Source organism: Cervus elaphus, chromosome 7, assembly GCF_910594005.1.
Source record: "Cervus elaphus chromosome 7, mCerEla1.1, whole genome shotgun sequence".
In the NCBI taxonomy this organism is placed as follows: domain Eukaryota; kingdom Metazoa; phylum Chordata; class Mammalia; order Artiodactyla; family Cervidae; genus Cervus; species Cervus elaphus.
Window position 1 is genome coordinate 45,655,099 of NC_057821.1, and position 16,597 is coordinate 45,671,695.

The 16,597-nt window shown below is 44.9% G+C and overlaps 1 protein-coding gene across 6 annotated transcripts in view; it reads right to left on the bottom strand.

The window, feature by feature from the left end:
• Window positions 1–16,597, bottom strand: part of GCNT2 (glucosaminyl (N-acetyl) transferase 2 (I blood group)) — an 88,761-nt gene that overhangs the window by 24,661 nt on the left and 47,503 nt on the right. The window contains exon 1 of one of the 6 annotated variants that reach the window (XM_043908562.1): window positions 11,401–12,993. The exons of 4 other annotated variants lie outside the window; for them this stretch is intronic. In XM_043908562.1, coding sequence (XP_043764497.1) covers window positions 11,401–12,319 — 919 coding nt within the window. In that variant the 5' untranslated portion in view covers window positions 12,320–12,993. Of the gene's footprint in view, window positions 1–11,400; window positions 12,994–16,597 lie in introns of those variants that run through there. One more of the 6 variants, XM_043908566.1, reaches the window with a different exon arrangement.

Below are 16,597 nucleotides of genomic sequence, written 5' to 3' on the forward strand. Positions count from 1 at the left end.
ACTGTTCTGCAAATATGAGAAACTTCTTTAAAAAAAAAATAAAGAGAGAAGAAGCATGGGAGAAAGGGTCCTAGGTTGTACCTGGCACATGTGGGCATCCCAGCCCACCTCCGCCCCTCACCCCCATCCCATGGAGTTCCCAGCAGTTTTTAGAAACACACGAAGTCACAGTAGCCTAAGCATTTCTTCTTGAAAGAAATCTATTTAACCTGAGCATTTGGATGAAAAGCACTAGGCTACAATTAGAAGCTCTATGATGACACAAAAGCAGCAAAACCAGGGGGTCAAGATGACTGTTACTCTTGAAGAGAGTACTGGGGGATTCCTGGAGTGTTTGTAGGAATGTGGGCTCCTGTACTGGTTACTCAAGTGAGAATCAGTTTGAAAATTCAGTGATTTCAATTCTGATATGTGCAGTTTCCTGTATGTATATTTCTTCTTTCAAAATTTATTTATTTTTATTTGAAGGCTAATCACAATATTGTGCTGGTTTCTGCTATACATCAACATGCATCAGGGATAGGTAACACACTGTATATGCTGTGCTTAGTTGCTCAGTCGTGTCCTACTCTTTGCAACACCATGGACTGTAGCCCACCAGGCTCCTCTGTCCATGGGGACTCTCCAGGCAAAAATACTGGAGTGGGTTGCCATGCCCTTCTCCAGGGTATCTTCCTGACCCAGGGATGGAATCCAGGTCTCCTGCATTGCAGGTGATTCTTTACCATCTAAGCCACCAGCAAAGTCCCCTACAATGTGTAATATATTTCAATTAGCAGTTTAAGAAAGTTCTAGAGGAGGTGGGAATGTGATGTGTACATAAATTTATAAAACAAAACCTGAGACTTCAGAGAAATGTTGGCCCCCTCAGTTCCTTGCCCCCTTCTCCTCTGCTCAGAGTCATTTTAGGGATCAAAGTGCCAATTCTGAGCGTTCAGTTTTCAGGTTTGGAGAGCTTTACTTTTAAGCACTTGAATACTGCTGCTTACATTTGTGCAACAGTTATTTCAAGAGTTTAGCAACTCTGAATTGTGGATAGGGACCAGTGACTAATAGGTTCACTTTACAGGAAAAGATAAGATAAACCCTTGAGCCATCTACAAATCTAGACAAATCCTCTTCTGTATGACTTCTGATAAGAGATCCTATTGGGATATTGTGACATAAACAGTATAAAGTCCTCAGATGATCTGACGGATTGCAAGGACTCATGATAGGAAGATTTGTGAGTCTGTCACATGTGTTTCTGAAAAAGAAGTTTCTCTTCCTTTTTGTGTTTCTGAAAAAAGAAGTTTCTGAAAAAGAAGTGGATACAGTTTGGGTTATTCTTATTCTTCCAACTGAGTTCACGATGTTCCTAATATTTATTCTGAATCACAGATACTGTCAAACAGAAAATAACAAAAGCACATCCAGTTCAAGCTTAATAATGACATAACTACATGCTATATTTGCTTGGTTTCCTTCCCCCCTTTTGGCTGCACCATGCAACTTGTGGGATCTCAGCTTCCCAGTCAGAGATTGAACCCAGGCATTGTGTTTTGTTTGCTTTTGTTTTGGGCCACATCACATGGCTTGCGGGATCTTAGTTCCCTGACCAGGGATCAAACCTGGAGCCCTCGGCAGTGGGATCTTGGTGTCCTAACCACTGGACCAAGAGGGAACTCCCCAAGTCAATTCCAAAGGTGATTCATAAGATAGTTAGACTGTCAATGTCTTTTTTTCCTCCAAATAGAGGAAGCAGAATATTCAGTAGCTAGAAGAGCTGGAAAAATTACCTCTAAACACTGCACATGGAACAGTCTACCCCAATAAGCAACTCCTACTCTTAGTAACAAACTCCTCCCATGTTCCCTACAGGAAGAGAAAGGCCAAAATGAGCATCGTTAAACAAACATATTGCTTCTAAAGATTAAAGAACGTGTGCTTTTAATACATTCAGTTTGAAACTGACTGATGGGCACTTGAGGATGTCTGTACCATTCTGCATCCGGCTGTGTGTGTTTGTAAATTTCTCATAGAGTTTCAGAGGAGGGCACAGCACCCTACTCCGGTATTCTTGCCTCGAGAACCCCATGAACAGAGGAGCCTGGTGGGTCACCCAGAGGCAGACATAGTCTGACACAGCCAGTCAGTCCACAGGGTCGCCCAGGGTCAGACACAACTGAGCGACTTCGCACACACACACACACACACAATAGAGTTTTACAGTGGCCCCTGTGTAGTAGCTAGGAGGGGCAATGTTTGTTTTAACATCCAGGAAGTTGAACACCGAAATGAGAAGGATGTGGCTGGATGCGTAGAAACCTATACAGAATGACTGTGAAAAAAAAAGAAAAAAACAACTCCAATTTCGTTCAAGTCTTGGCTATGTCAATTTCCTTTTCCAAGAAATTATATTTATTCTAAACTGACATCTGTACACGATAAGGTTTAAGAAAATAAAACAACCCTATTAGTCCCAACTCCTGTTCCTTTCATGTGATGTGATCTCAGAAAGAGTCCTGAAGATACTAACATCCTTTGCATCTTTACGGAAACACTCTTCTCACGGATGTGAGAACATACTTGACAGTATTACTGTAAGAATTAAGTGAGACTTTTCCGTAGCTTCAGAAATTATACCAATAACATTTAGGGAAATCAAAATTATAAAAAATGTGCATCCCAACATGTTAAACTGCTTAAGTTTTCTTATAGTTCCTATTTCTCTTTGGATATACTTACATCTAGTTTCACACGGTTTTGGGGCCATAGTGTAGACATCTTTTCATAGTGAAAAGAGATTTAAACGGGTTTAATTTAACACCTTCCTTGAGGCTCTCATTAGTTTAGGAATTCTACACCATGTTTAGGTTTTCGTTACTACGTGCTCGTATTAACGAACAGAAAAACACTTCCCCTCTCAGTTTACACCCAAGTTCACTCAGTTCTCAAATCAGCGTTACCAAGTAGCCGTCACTACTGTGAGGGGTTTAAGGTTTGGAGACCCACGACCAGGCTTCCCAAGGGGGCTCAGTGGTAAAGAATTCACCTGTCAACGCAGGAGACACAGGAGACCCAGGCTCTGATCCCTGGGTTAGGAAGATACTCTGAAGAAGCAAATAGCAACCCACTCCAGTCATCGTGCCTGGGAAATCCCATGGACAGAGGAGCCTGGCACGCTACAGTCCCCGGGGTCGCAGAGAGTCAGATATGACTGAGCGACTAAACACCACCACCCATGGTCACAAAGCTACTAAGGGGCAGAGTCAAAATTCATCATCAAGTTTGTCTCACCCCAAAGCCCGGGATATTTCCTCAACACGAGTCCTTCCCAAGCATCAGTCATTTTCACACCACTTTTACAATAGCCACCCTAAGCAACCAAAACTGTAAAGCTTGGCCTTATATAAACTCACTTTTATTTTTACTGGTGATCACCTTTTTTTCTCAGTGAAGGAGATGGAAATAAACAGAACCAACATCTGCTGCAAATCTATGTGCTACTCTGTAAAAGGGCTGTGCCAACAGTTCTCAAGGGGGGCTTCTAGCATCAGTATCCCCTGCAACTCGTTAGAAAGACAAATTCTGGGCCCTGCTCCGGTCCTACTGGACCGGAAATCCTGGCGCTAGGGGCCAGCAATCTGTGTTTTAAAGGGCTTCACTGGGGCTCCTGAAGCATGCTCTGTCTGGGAACCACTGCACTATATACATTATCTTATTTAATATTCATAACTTCTCCTGAGACTAAAGCCTATTTATTACTCCCACCATCACAGATGGGTTAACTGAGACAGCACAGACTAAGACCAGTATCACATAGTTAGCAGGTAATGGGAGCCAGGATTTAACCTTCACTTATCTGGTTCCAAAACCTTTCCACAGTATCACATGCACTCAAGGGGAGATGCCGTTGCCGGGGTTCAGAGAGAGTAGAGATCTAGATGATAACGAGGTCTGTAGACACTGATTACATATCTGTTATGACTGTGACATGCAATGAACATTTTACTGTTTTAAAGAGTCACTGAGGGACTCCCCTGGTGGTCCAGTGGTTGGGACTCTGTGCTTCCATTACACGAAAAAAGGTTTGATCCCTGCTCAGGGAACTAAAGATCCTGAAAGACACACAGTGTGGCCAAAAATACATAAAACCTAAAACCTTGGCTCTTCTAGAAAAGATTAATTTCAGACACTTGGTAGAAAATTGATTGGAAGTGGAATGAAAGTTGCAAACAAATGGCCTTGCTGGGTCTAAAGCGGTACCTACATTAACCCTTTCTGCATGACTTAAAGTCGTGTTAAGTTCAGCTTACTGGATATTTACCAACAGGAATGGTATCTGTACATAATTAAATGTGTATATATACGATAATCCAATTTTTCTTGTTTTGTGTAATGTTGTTCTAGGAATTAGGGATTAAAAGCTAATTAAGAGCCATATTTCCAGATTATTTCCTTCACAGGACTGGGGGGAAAATAACTGGGCACAGATTCCCCAGTGAAGAGGATGACCCAGGAACTTCCCTGGTGGTCCACCGGTCAAGAATCCGCCTGCCAATGCAGGGAGTACAGGTTCGATCCCTGGTTCGGGAAGATTCCACGTGCCATGGGGCAACTGAGTCTGTGCTCTGCAACTACTGAAGCCCCCAGGCCCTAAAGCCTGTGCTCTGCAACAGAAGCCACTGCAGAGACAGGACCTCGCACCGCAATGGGGAGGAGCCCCTGTCCGCCACAACTGGAGAAAGCCCCCAGCAACACAGACCCGATGCAGCCAAAAACAAATAAACAAATATTTTTTTAAAAAGAAGATGATCCAAGTGTTATACAGCACAACCGACGGCCAGAGGCATCATAAATAAATGCCTTCAAATGGCTATGGCTTCAGGATAGTTCTGTCTTTTTCGTTTAGTCACTGGGTTGACCCCATGGACTGTAGCCCACCAGGCTCTTCTGTCCAGGGGATTTCCCAGGCAAGAATCCTGGAGCGGGTGGCCATTTCCTTCTCCAGGAGATCTTCCCAACCCAGGGATTGAACCCTCGTCTCCTGCATCGGCAGGCGGGTTCTTTACCACTGAGCCACCGGGTTAGTATAGTTTAATTATGTGAATACTCTGTAACCTGTCTAGGGTTTCTCTACCAGGGGCCAGGCTGACTTCTAGATTCTCAAGAGCCAGGCTACATCGTAACCTTCTCTGACCTCAGATGATTTCCCCAAGAATCGCCTACATTTACCAAAGAGACATAACAAGCAAAACAGGCCTGCCTCCTTAATAAATATTGTGAAAATAATGTCCAATTGTATTATGTGTATTTAACATCATCTGGCCATACAGAAATGATGTCACTTGAAAACTCTGCTCAGCGGATAGGAAACCAAGAAAAGGATCTGTTTAGTGTAATTTCTCCTTCAATCTGAATTTATCTCCATATCAGCAAAATAAGTGTCACTGTGGACTGTCATTCAGGCACAGAAAAATAACTCAAGTATAAGCCTGAATGTTCTAATAATGTTCATTAAAACAGGATTCTTCCAGTCCAATTATGTTCATCATTCTCAATCAATGGTACAATCAACATGACTGAATGCATCCTTTGTGGCACTAGAAACTGAACTCTAAATTTAGGCTGCTGAACAGAGAACACAATGCATACTTGGAAAAAGCCTGGGGGCTGATCCAGTCACACCCAGATTTAAGGTCGGGGTAACCTTTCCGGAGAGAACACATACCTTCCCAAGAGCTCAGTGTTTACATTTGTTGAGAGCTACACCTGGAGAAATGCTTCTCAAGTTTCTATTGCTGTTTTTCCTTAACCTTTCATTTCTTTGTGCTCCTGTTTTTTCCGAGCCAGTGGCTAAGGGTTGAAGGTGAAGGTGTTTATTGCCCAATCGTGTCCAACGTTTTTCGACCCCACGGACTGTAGCCTGCCAGGCTCCTCTGTCCATGGGATTCTCCAGGCAAGAATACTTAAGTGGGTTGCCATTCTCTTCTCCAGGGGATCTTTCCGACCCAAGGATTGAACCTGGGTCTCCTGCATGGCAGGCACATTCTATACCATCTGAGCAACCAGGAAAGCTCCCAAGGGATACTCTGGGTCAAATTCAGCCAGAAGAAGCCCACTCTGTGAACCGGGAGTAGCCAAGTGGGAGACAAACTGCAGGGCTGGGCAAGTGCTGAGTTGTGGGAGAAACTCAGACTGAGGGCAGGTAAGACAGAAACTAGCTGGCGGGATCCACCTAGGGAACTGGTGCTTGCTCTGGTTATCAGAGGAGACTGCAGGGGCCCAGCTGGCTACCTGGGAACCAGCTTTTATTTGTTTATTGGACCACTCAGCTCTTAGTTCCCTGACCAGGGATTGAACCTGCACCCTTTATAGTGGAAGCATAGAGTCTTAACCACTGGTCCACCAGGGAAGTCCCTGGGAATCAGTTTTCTAAGCAATGATTCTGCCCTATTAACATTCCAGCTGAAACTCTTATAATTCCACAAGGACTGGTTATCTTTCTCGTTACTGTATCACTTTTTGGCCTATCTCTTATGGAATTATACCTTCAAGCCTACCTACTGTTCCTCTGATTCTTACTATCAAAAATTACTCCTCCCCACCTCAGATAGGGGACATCACTCTCTGAACTTTCTTTTTCAGACTTATAGCTGATTAACAATGTCGTGACAGTTTCAGGCGCAAAGCAGTGACTCAGCCACACATATGCGTGTATCCAGTGTCTCCTAACCGTCTAACACCTCCCCAGACCCAACCCACAAGCATCGAGCCCTCTTCAGCCACAGCAGTAGGTCGCAGTGTAGGGGGAGTGACGGAAAAGATGAAAATGGATGTCACATGTCTCACCCTAAAGGAACGCAACACGGAGGAGGAAGGGCAGAGGGGCGTTTCACTTAGCAGGTAGTTATAATTCAGTGCTGGGAGCGGTGGCAGGGCGTATAGGAGCACCAGTCGTCTGGGCGGTGGGTTATCAAGGATGGCTTCTGGAGGAGGTGACATCCAAGGAGGGTTACAAAGGATGCATAGGAATAGTCAGAGATGATAGGAAGGGTAGCTCAGAGAAGACATCATAAAAAGCCACAAAAAAAAAAAAAAAATTAAGGGAAAATCGCAGAAGTGTGTAGGACCAAGTAGTTGCTGGGGTATGAAGTGTGAGGCCTTACGTACATAGCAGTAAGGGGAGAGAGTTGGGGTAAGGGAGGGGAGGGGTCAGGTCAGAGAGTCCAGCTGGGTTGTTGGGGAGCTCCCTGGCGGTCTAGGGGTTCACGCCCAGGTTCAAGTCCTAGTCAGGGGACTTAGATCATGCATGCTGCATGGCATGGCCAAATTAAAAAAAATAAAATATGTATATATTAAAAAAAGTACATAATGGGTCTTCCCAGGTGGTCCTGAGTTTAAGACTCTGTGCTTCCACTTCAAGGGGCACCGGTTCAGTCATGGGTAGGGAAGGTAAGATGCCCCATGATATGGCCAAAAAACCAAACACGTGAACAATCAGAAATGCTTCAAAAAACTTTAAATGAAAATTAGTTTCCTAAATGTCTGCATATGATCTAAATAGAGGTTACATCTTGTCAACTTCTGTTTCTCACTCACAATTTGTTTTCTTTCAGGCGCTAAGTCGTGTCTGACTCTTTGTGACCCCATGGACCGCAGCACTCCAGGCCTCCCTGTCCATCACCAACTCCTGGAGCCTACTCAAACTCATATCCATCGAGTTGGTGATGCCATCCAACCATCTCATCCGCTGTTGCCCCGTTCTCCTCCTACCTTTAATCTTTCCCAACATCGGGGTCTTTACCAATGAGTCAGCAATAGGGTGCCTAAAAAAAGGACCATTCTGTTTCCTGCGTATTTAGTAAACTTAAAAAATAAAAAAGAAAGCATACTATTTTCCACACACAATGTTTAATTAATCTTATTATCTATAAACTTAATAAAATATCTCTGGAAGAATACAAGGAAGCATTAATATCAGCAGCTCATAGAGTTAAAAAAAAATTTAACTTAAAAATTTTAAAGCTCTTGAATACATTCCTTATTTTTTAACATAGGGACGGATAATTAGGAGGAAAAAAAAAACAACCCACAACATTTTGAGGAGTTGGCATGGGTAGGAGGGGGGATTAGCTTAACATACTAAACCCTGATGAACAAAAAAGTCACTAAACCTGATACACAACCATTCAAATCTCAAAACTTAAATTCCATAAAGTCACACCTGTCTCCTTCCAGAGCCACCCTCAGCTCACGGAACAGTGCCAGGTACCACGCGGGGCTTAGTAAGTATTTGTTAATTGCTGAAAACAGACATGGTGCAATGTTCTTGTTTTGTTTTGTTTTTGAAGACTTCTTTTCTACTCTGTAGGGAGACGATGTCCTCAAGATTCTTCGTGTTCTTTTTGTTATCATTTAGCAGGGATTAGGTTCAAAGTCAGCCTGGATGGGTCTCGCCCACCATCTTCTATGAGCAGCAGAGGAGCCCTGAAGATCACTTCCCAGGCCCACTGGCTGCATGAAGGGAGAGCCAGACCACAGCCTGGTCTAGAGCGGGCTTGGGGAGCAGGTACAGAAGCCTGGGTGGGTTGTGGCGGTCGGTTCCAGCAAGGGCACCTTCCTATGTCTCCAAACACACACACACACACACACACACACACACACACACACTCACTCTTCCATATCCCTGCTAACCTGACTTCTAGCTTAGAGTGGTCAGGTGGGGCTTACTTTCACTGTTCTCTGCATTTTTCTTCCAACCTTGTCCTTTCACCTTTCTGGGGTTCTGCAGGGAATTTGCTTTAGATATACAGCAAAGAAAAAAAACAAAACAAGACTGTTCCTTTTCCTGGTACAAGAGAAACACGTCAGTCTTCAGGGCTTGCAAATCCAGGAGATCCCAGCTTTGCCTTGGACAAGCTGTGTGAACCTAGCACATCCCTAGGGGCTCAGATGGTAAAGAATCCGCCTGGGATACAGGAGAACCGGGTTCGATCCCTGAGTTGGGAAGATCTCCTGGAGAAGGAAATGGCAACCCACTCCAGTATTCTTGCCTGGAGAAATTTCATGGACAGAGGAGCCTGGCGGGGTACAGTCCGTACGGTTGCAAAGAGTCAGACAGGACTGAACGACTACCGCTGCTCCTAAGCCTCATTTTCCTCATCTGTACATGAGGATAACAATAATTATTTGTCATAATTAAAAGAGGTGCTATGGAGCATAACATACACAGCACAAACTGTATTAACAAAAACGGTATCACATGCCATGTACAGAATGTTTACACTTATTTGTGAACAATTAGGATGAACACTCACTGTGAAATGGAGCAGGACCCTGCCTATGGTCCTTGCCCCCCCGCCCCCCATGTCCTCTGCCTGCCTTTTGTCTGTGGAAAAACTTTAGCCCAAGAATAAGTTGAATCAGAGAAGTAAGAAAATGCAGAAACAAAAGAAAATAGTCAAAGGAGATCAAATAATAATAATGCTGTCATTAAGCATAGTCAAGGATCTTGAGTTCCTTCTCAAGGGCTAAAGATAAATATCTGAGCCGTATCCTGTGAGCTGTCTTACAGATACTGAAACCTCAGGTAAGTTAACTACTTGATGGTAAGACAACAGCCATGACATAAGCCGCCACAATTCTGAGAACTGGTGTCAAGGAAATTGGAGCAAACCAACCACTGATGACCAATTTCAAGATGACTGTCAGCACTGACTGTGCTGTTTTCTGCCCGTAGCCCCTCCCTCAGCTTATAGAAGCTCTTGCCCACTTGCTGTCAGTAGGGGAAAGCCCTCCTTTGGACAGAAGTCTGCCCTCCCCACTTCATGGTTAGCATCCAAAATAAAGCAAACCTTCCTTCCCACCAACCTTGGTTCTTCTGAGCGGCAAGCCACCGCACCCCACTTTCAGTTACAACTTACACTGTGAAAAATGTGGATTCACACCCCCTTCTGCAAGTCTTTGTGAACTGTTAACTTACTATTGTCTGAAATTCACTGAAATTACTACTGGTCTGTCCCCAACCACCTTGCCAGTCCTTTTCCCGCCCCTCTTTAAGTAGGTTTCAGTAACCGCCACTCTAGATTAGCCCTCAGGGATGCTGAGCTATCGGGCACCTAACAATTGCTGAGTCCACGTTCAGGTATGAAGGAAGCACTCGTATGTGCCAACAAGAGCGATACTGCAGCCAAGAGAAGGGAGGTATTTCAAGCGTGGCAGGCTCGGGGTCACCTCCCCGCAGGGCTGACACCCACAGGCAAGCTGGCGCAATAGTAGAAACCAGTGCATTGGGACATCACCAGGAAGAAGCCCTACAGGTCACAGGGACCTTCCCAGACAACATATGGGAAACAGAACTTTGAAAAGAAACCAAGGCCTGAATCTAAAGGGGGAATCTGCTGCTGTTTCCTGCCTCCATGCCTCAAATACCTTAGCCCCAAATTATCAGGAACAATGGGAAAGACTTCACAGTATATCAAAACAAGAGACTGCAAAGGGGAATTTCTAAGAAGAAAATGGGACTTAACAATTGAGAAGTGACTTGAGGTCAGCTCCAGCTAGAATGTCTCTCCATATGTTTCAACTCACTGTGATTCACTCTCCCAGGCAATAAAATATCAGACTAGATTTACTGAACCAAGTCAGTTGAGACCTGGACACCTGGTCAGGTTTGAGACTAGAGACGTTCAAGCCAGAGTGATAATTTGTAAACATCCAAAGATGAAACAGCCCCGTGAACTTTGAGCATCAGTATAATATAGTGTAACAGCCTCTAAGAGAAACACCACCTATTTCAATTCATAGGATGCTTATTCAAAATCAGTCTCACTATGTCACAATTGTTCTTATCAAGGACTATGAAAGGCATTTATTCAAAAGATTGAGCTATTGTATGTCAGTTATACCTCAATTTAAAAAAAAAAAAGACTGAACACAAGGTCAGGAACTATGTGATACATCCTCAAAGGTAGTTTTGCCAGTGCTCCAGGAAACTGGCATATTTCTTAGATCACTATATAGCACAGTTATAAGATGGTAGTGTGTGTGTTAGTCACTCAGTTGTGTCTGACTCTTTGGGACCCCAAGGACTGTAGCCTGCCAGGCTCCTCTGTCCATGGGATTCTCCAGGTAAGAATATTTGAGTGGGTTTCTATTCCATCCCTTCAGGGGATCTTCCCAATGCAGTGATCAAACCTAGGTCTCCTGCATTGCGGGCAGATTCTTCACCATCTTAGCCACGAGGGAGGCCCATAAGACAGTAGAGTTGCCACTAAAAAGCAAGCTGACTAATCACTTTCCAGGCATTTTTTTCTTTTTTCCCAAATAATTTCAAAGAAGAGCTGAATGTTAGCAAACTCAATCTACGGATAAGGGGAAAATAAAAACCCAACAGGAATGGAAGTTCATACCCACCTGGGATCCTATTAAGAGTCACCCAGAAATGTTCATCAGGAGAATAGGTATCTTTGGACCACTGGAGCAGATCAATGGCCCTTTGGTCTTGGAAGACAAACTTGACAAACTCTCTGGTGAGGGCCACGTAGGCAGTGCCAAAGTAGATGGTCAACTGGTGGGGAGGGGAGGTTTTCAAAATACCGGTATTTTTCATATAGGACCCACCTCTGTCCAAGTGCTCCTGGTAGACATATCGTGTCCGCTTTACCACATGGTCGGGAGGCAGCACCCCGGGGGTGATGTTTTTCCCTTTAAATCCTTTGAGATACTGAACGATCTCCCTGTTGCTTTTCAGGGGGAAATCTTGCCCACAGGTGTTGATGGAGTATTTCCATGGAACTTCAGAAGCTAAAAGGTCTTCCAGGCAGTTCAGGTCAGCCTGGAGCCTGGAAATTCCTGCGTAGACCACAGGCTCCATCTTTGAAGCAAGAAAAGCATTCTTGAAGCAACTCAGCAGCTGCCACACAGACTTCTTAAACTGAATTGTGGCTTTCTCATCCACGTGAATGCAGTAGATGTTCTGGGGCATGTAGATGGCCCTGAAGAGTCTTTCAAAAGTGTTAAAGTCCTTATGGATGACCATGACATATGCCAAAGGGAACTCGGCTTCTTCTTTCGACAAAGGCCTTGTGATGTAGCGATTCTGGATCAGGTAGTCCTTGCAATTGACACTTCCCACGGGGGACATCAATGTCTTTTCCCACAAGAAGGTTGACTTCTCATCTAAGGCATCCTTACAGGCGTGTATCCCCAAGTCCCTTTCAACGGAGCTATTCCTGTGACTTTTTGGTTGGCTTAACTGGCCACTGTAAAGGATCACAAAAATAACCACACTGACTCCCATGAAAGCAAAAAACCAATACTTCCAGAAGTTCATTATTTTCACTTCCCTGGGGAAGGAATCTCTCTCCAAAGACTGAGAAACAATTGGTTCCTGAAACAAGAGTGAAGAGGTGGAACTGACTTCTTTTGCCAGTCTTGGAATTTCAACAGCTTCTCAAGAGGGCTTCCTTCTGCTGGGTCCTTTAATCCGCATTTACTCTCTGCTTCTGGGTGCTGTCCATCCTCTCCTGGCAACAACCAGAGATGCTTCTTAAAGCGTCCTGGGCTTCTGGCCTCCGTGGTGCCACCCGTCTGCTGGCAAAAGGCGCCGGGCTCAGGGCAGCTCCGGGAAGCCCTTCTCATTTGCATACAAGACGCCAGTGGATCTCAGCAAAGTCTGGAGTGCCGGCTCCTTTCACCGGGGCTGTTTCCCGGGCTTCACTCCGCCCCCCCTCCATCCAATCTTTGTGGCCTGATCTCCCTTCTCACGCTTTCCCTTTCCTTTTCAAATTAAGTGGTTCTCCTTTCTCTGGCTCACCCCGCCAAGCTAGCAGTCCTTGAAAACTGCTGCCTGTGGATTTCTCCTCCTCGGGTTTATTTCTTTTTCTGGGTCTCTGCCACTTTATTTCATTTCAGTGTTACCTCTACCTTTGGGCATATAAGTCAGACACAGATAAGAAAAAAAACCCCTTGCAACATGCCTAAGTAGAAGATTATTGGAGGAGAAAAAAAAAATCTGATGGCAAGGTAGGTGTTCCCTGAATTAAATCAGACAGTTTCTAATGATGTTACGTAGCATATATATGTCCATGGGTAGAGGAAAAAAAGAATTACACTTTCAAGGGCACAGGATGAGGGCAGAGGAAGCTAGGAGTGACTTGATATTCAAGAGTCAGTGTGGAGGCATAAATGAAACGCATTTTAGTTCCACCTGCCTGGGAGAAAGGTGATAGCTTGTTCCCAGAGGCAAAAGGTTGGTTCCCATTTCACACAGAGCTTCAGATAACTGGAGCTGTTGACACAGTATTATCTAGCACGTGCGGCATAACTAGCTATCGGGTCTGTTTAACAGCCTGACATCCTCAGACTGGAGGTCACTTGAGAGAGCTCCAAAGAGTCCCCCCTCCACCCAACCCCGCTCCTACTTCCTTACTCTGAAGGGAGAACAAAGGTTTCGGGACTGAGCAAAATTCCTGGAAGTCTCCTCCAGTGTCTTTCAGGGAAGCCAGGAAGAGAAGCTCAGCAGGTCTGGTCACATTACAGATGGCTTCTCATAGCTCACCTGAGCCAGGTGCCTCCAGCGCTCAGCAAAAGGTGGAGTGCGTTCAAGGCAGGTGGGTGGGAAGTATATGTCTGGGGAAAGTTCCTGAGCCAACCGAGAGTCGGACACAACTGAAGCGACTTAGCAGCGGCAGCAGAGGAGCAGCCGGAGATGAGAGTGCGATGCCTTTTAATGTGGCTGGCCCAGCAGGAGGTTTGTTTTGCCTGGTATCTGAGGCAACTGAGCAGGCAAATAATTTTCCTCCAGCAAATAATTGGGCAGGCTAAGCTAATACCTTCCAACCAGGACAGGATATCTGTCCTCCTCCCTCCGGTTGGCTTAACAGATTGAAAACTGTCGTCAAGTGGACATTCTGTATCACTCCCTGCCTCTCTCTGCCCCCAGGATATGTTTATGGTCACAATCAAGGAGCCAGCAAGCACAAGGAGATAGACACATAGTGAGTTCAGCTCAAACATCAAAACAAAAAAAGGCTAGGCGGGGCCGGGAGCTTTTGGAGAATGAGGCGGGATCTTTTTTCCCTCTACAATCACTTTGTTGCAGGAAGGGGGACCCCTTGCAGGACCCCAGGGTGGGCTCTTGTCTAACACTTGGAGATGTATTGCCTGAGGAGACACACGCGCTGACAAAGGAAGAGACTTTGCTGGGAAGAGGCGCCCGGGTGGAGAGCAGGAGGGTCAGGGAACCCAGGAGAACCGCTCTGCCGTGTCGCTCACAGTCTGGGGTTTTATGGCCATGGGATTCGTTTCCGGGTTGCTTTTGGCCAATCACTCCGACTCACGGTCCTTCCCGGTGGCGCCCACGCTGCTCAGCCAAGATGGACGCCAGCGAGAAGGATTCTGGGAGTCGGTAGGACACAGTGGCGTCTCCTTTTGACCCTTCCCGAACTCTTCCAGAGGACGGTGCCTTATCAGTTCCTGTGCTCCTCACCAAGACCTTCTGTCGTAAAATAACTCATGCAAATAATTGCTATGGTGCCTGCTATGGTGGGCGGTTTCAGTCGGTGTGCTTCCCCCAACAGCTTCAGTCCTCATTAACCTCATTTGAGCTGCGTGTCCACCCCAGCTGGGCTCTCAGAGGTAAAACATGAATGCCTTCTTGTCCAGGCAGGGTTACAGCCTGGGCCTGATCTGTTCTCAAGTCCTTAAAGCTCTGCTGCTTTTTTTCAGCGCGAGTACTGGCTACTGCATCAAGGCAATGGTTTTTGTTTTTTGTTGGGTGCTCTCAGGTCCACCAAGGTCACACCATCCAGCTTCCCACCCAAGGCTTGAGCTGTGTCATTCTGACAACCTCAAACACTTTGACCATATCGAAACCCAGAAGGTAAACAAGAAAAGGTCTCCTGGCAACCAAAATAAAGATCACACATCATAGGCTGGATTCATACATCTGAATGTGTACAGACAGGTAAGTGAAAAAAGTGAAAAAAAAAAAAAAGTAGGTTAAGCTGGTGAAGGGCAGGAAAAATGGGGCTAGTGAATTCCTGAGCGGCAGTTAACACTTGGCCGTGGTGTTGGGGAGGCTGAGAGAAGGTGGGGACGGTGGTGAAGAGTCGTTAGTGCTTGCCCCACCTACAGCTTTCTAACTGTTCTGGAGAAGACTCTTGAGAGTCCCCTGGACAGCAAGGAGATCAGTCCTAAAGGAAAGCAACCCTGAATATTCATTGGAAGGACTGATGCTGAAGCTGAAGCTCCAATACTTTGGCCATCTGATGTGAAGAGCCAACTTATTGGAAAAGACCCTGATGCTGGGAAAGATTGAAGGTAGGAGGAGATGGGGGCAGCAGAGGATGAGATGGTTGGATGGCATAGTCACTGACTCAATGGATGTGAATTTGAGCAAACGCCAGGAGATAGTGAAGGACAGGGAAGCCTGGCGTGCTGCAGTCCGTGGGGTTGCCAAGGGTTGGAAACAACTTCGAGACTGAACAAGAGCCACCTTCAGTAAGCAGCTCCCTCTCACAGCCAGCAGTGAGTAACATGTAGGGTCATGGGGCCAATGCTGCCAGCTCTGCAAATGTTTTAAGAGGAGGGAGAAATCTGAATTTTATATTAAAAAAATTTCCAAACTCTTTAAATGTTATCAAGTAATGAACAAATTTAGGGGTAATAAACAAATTTTTAAGACCCAAGTGAATGCCCACACAAGCACCCTGAAGACTGCATCAGCCCCCCACAATACAATTTTTCACCTTTGGTTTAAACATCAGAGCTCATGTACTTGAATCTCTCTTGAGGCTTAGTTTATTTACTTTTAGTTTAGACACAATCCTAACACACTTTCTTAGAACTAAACAGGTAAGAAGTCACAAATTAGAAGAGGGATGTAGAACAGTTAGACTGGGCATCCTCTGGTCAATAGGTGATAGACTCAGAGTAAAGTAGGTTCAAGAAAAACTCCATAAAAAACTACAAATAGAGGTACCAAATGACCCAGTAACCCCACTCCTGAGCATATATCCAGAAAAAATGAAGACAAATATGAAAAGATACATGCACCCCAATGTTCATAGCACTCACAATAGTGAAGGAACCAAAACAACCCAAATACCCATCAACAGATGACTGGTTTAGGAAGATGTGGAACACAATGGAATATTACTCAGCCATAAAAAAGGGATGATATATTGCCATTTGCAGCACCATGAATAGACTTAGAGAATATCATACTAAGTGAAGTAAGTCAGACAAACATACCACGTACATGTGGATCTAAAAATTAATACAGGGAATCTAAATACAAAACAGAAAGACTCATGGACATGGCAAACAAGCTTACGGTTACCAAAGGGGAAAGGAGAGAGATAAATTAGGATTAATAGGTACACATTACTATATATAAAATAGATAAACAGCAAGGATGTACTGTGTAACACAAGGAACTATATTCCTTGTTATTGCCTTGTAATAACCTATAATGGAAGCTAACCTGAAAAATAAACAATTCAAGATCATTCGATTAAAGAATGACTGGCATTTGTACAGTATTTAATAAAATGATCGGATAAGGGAATTCCCTAGTGGTTCAATGGTTAAGACTCTGCCTTGCAAT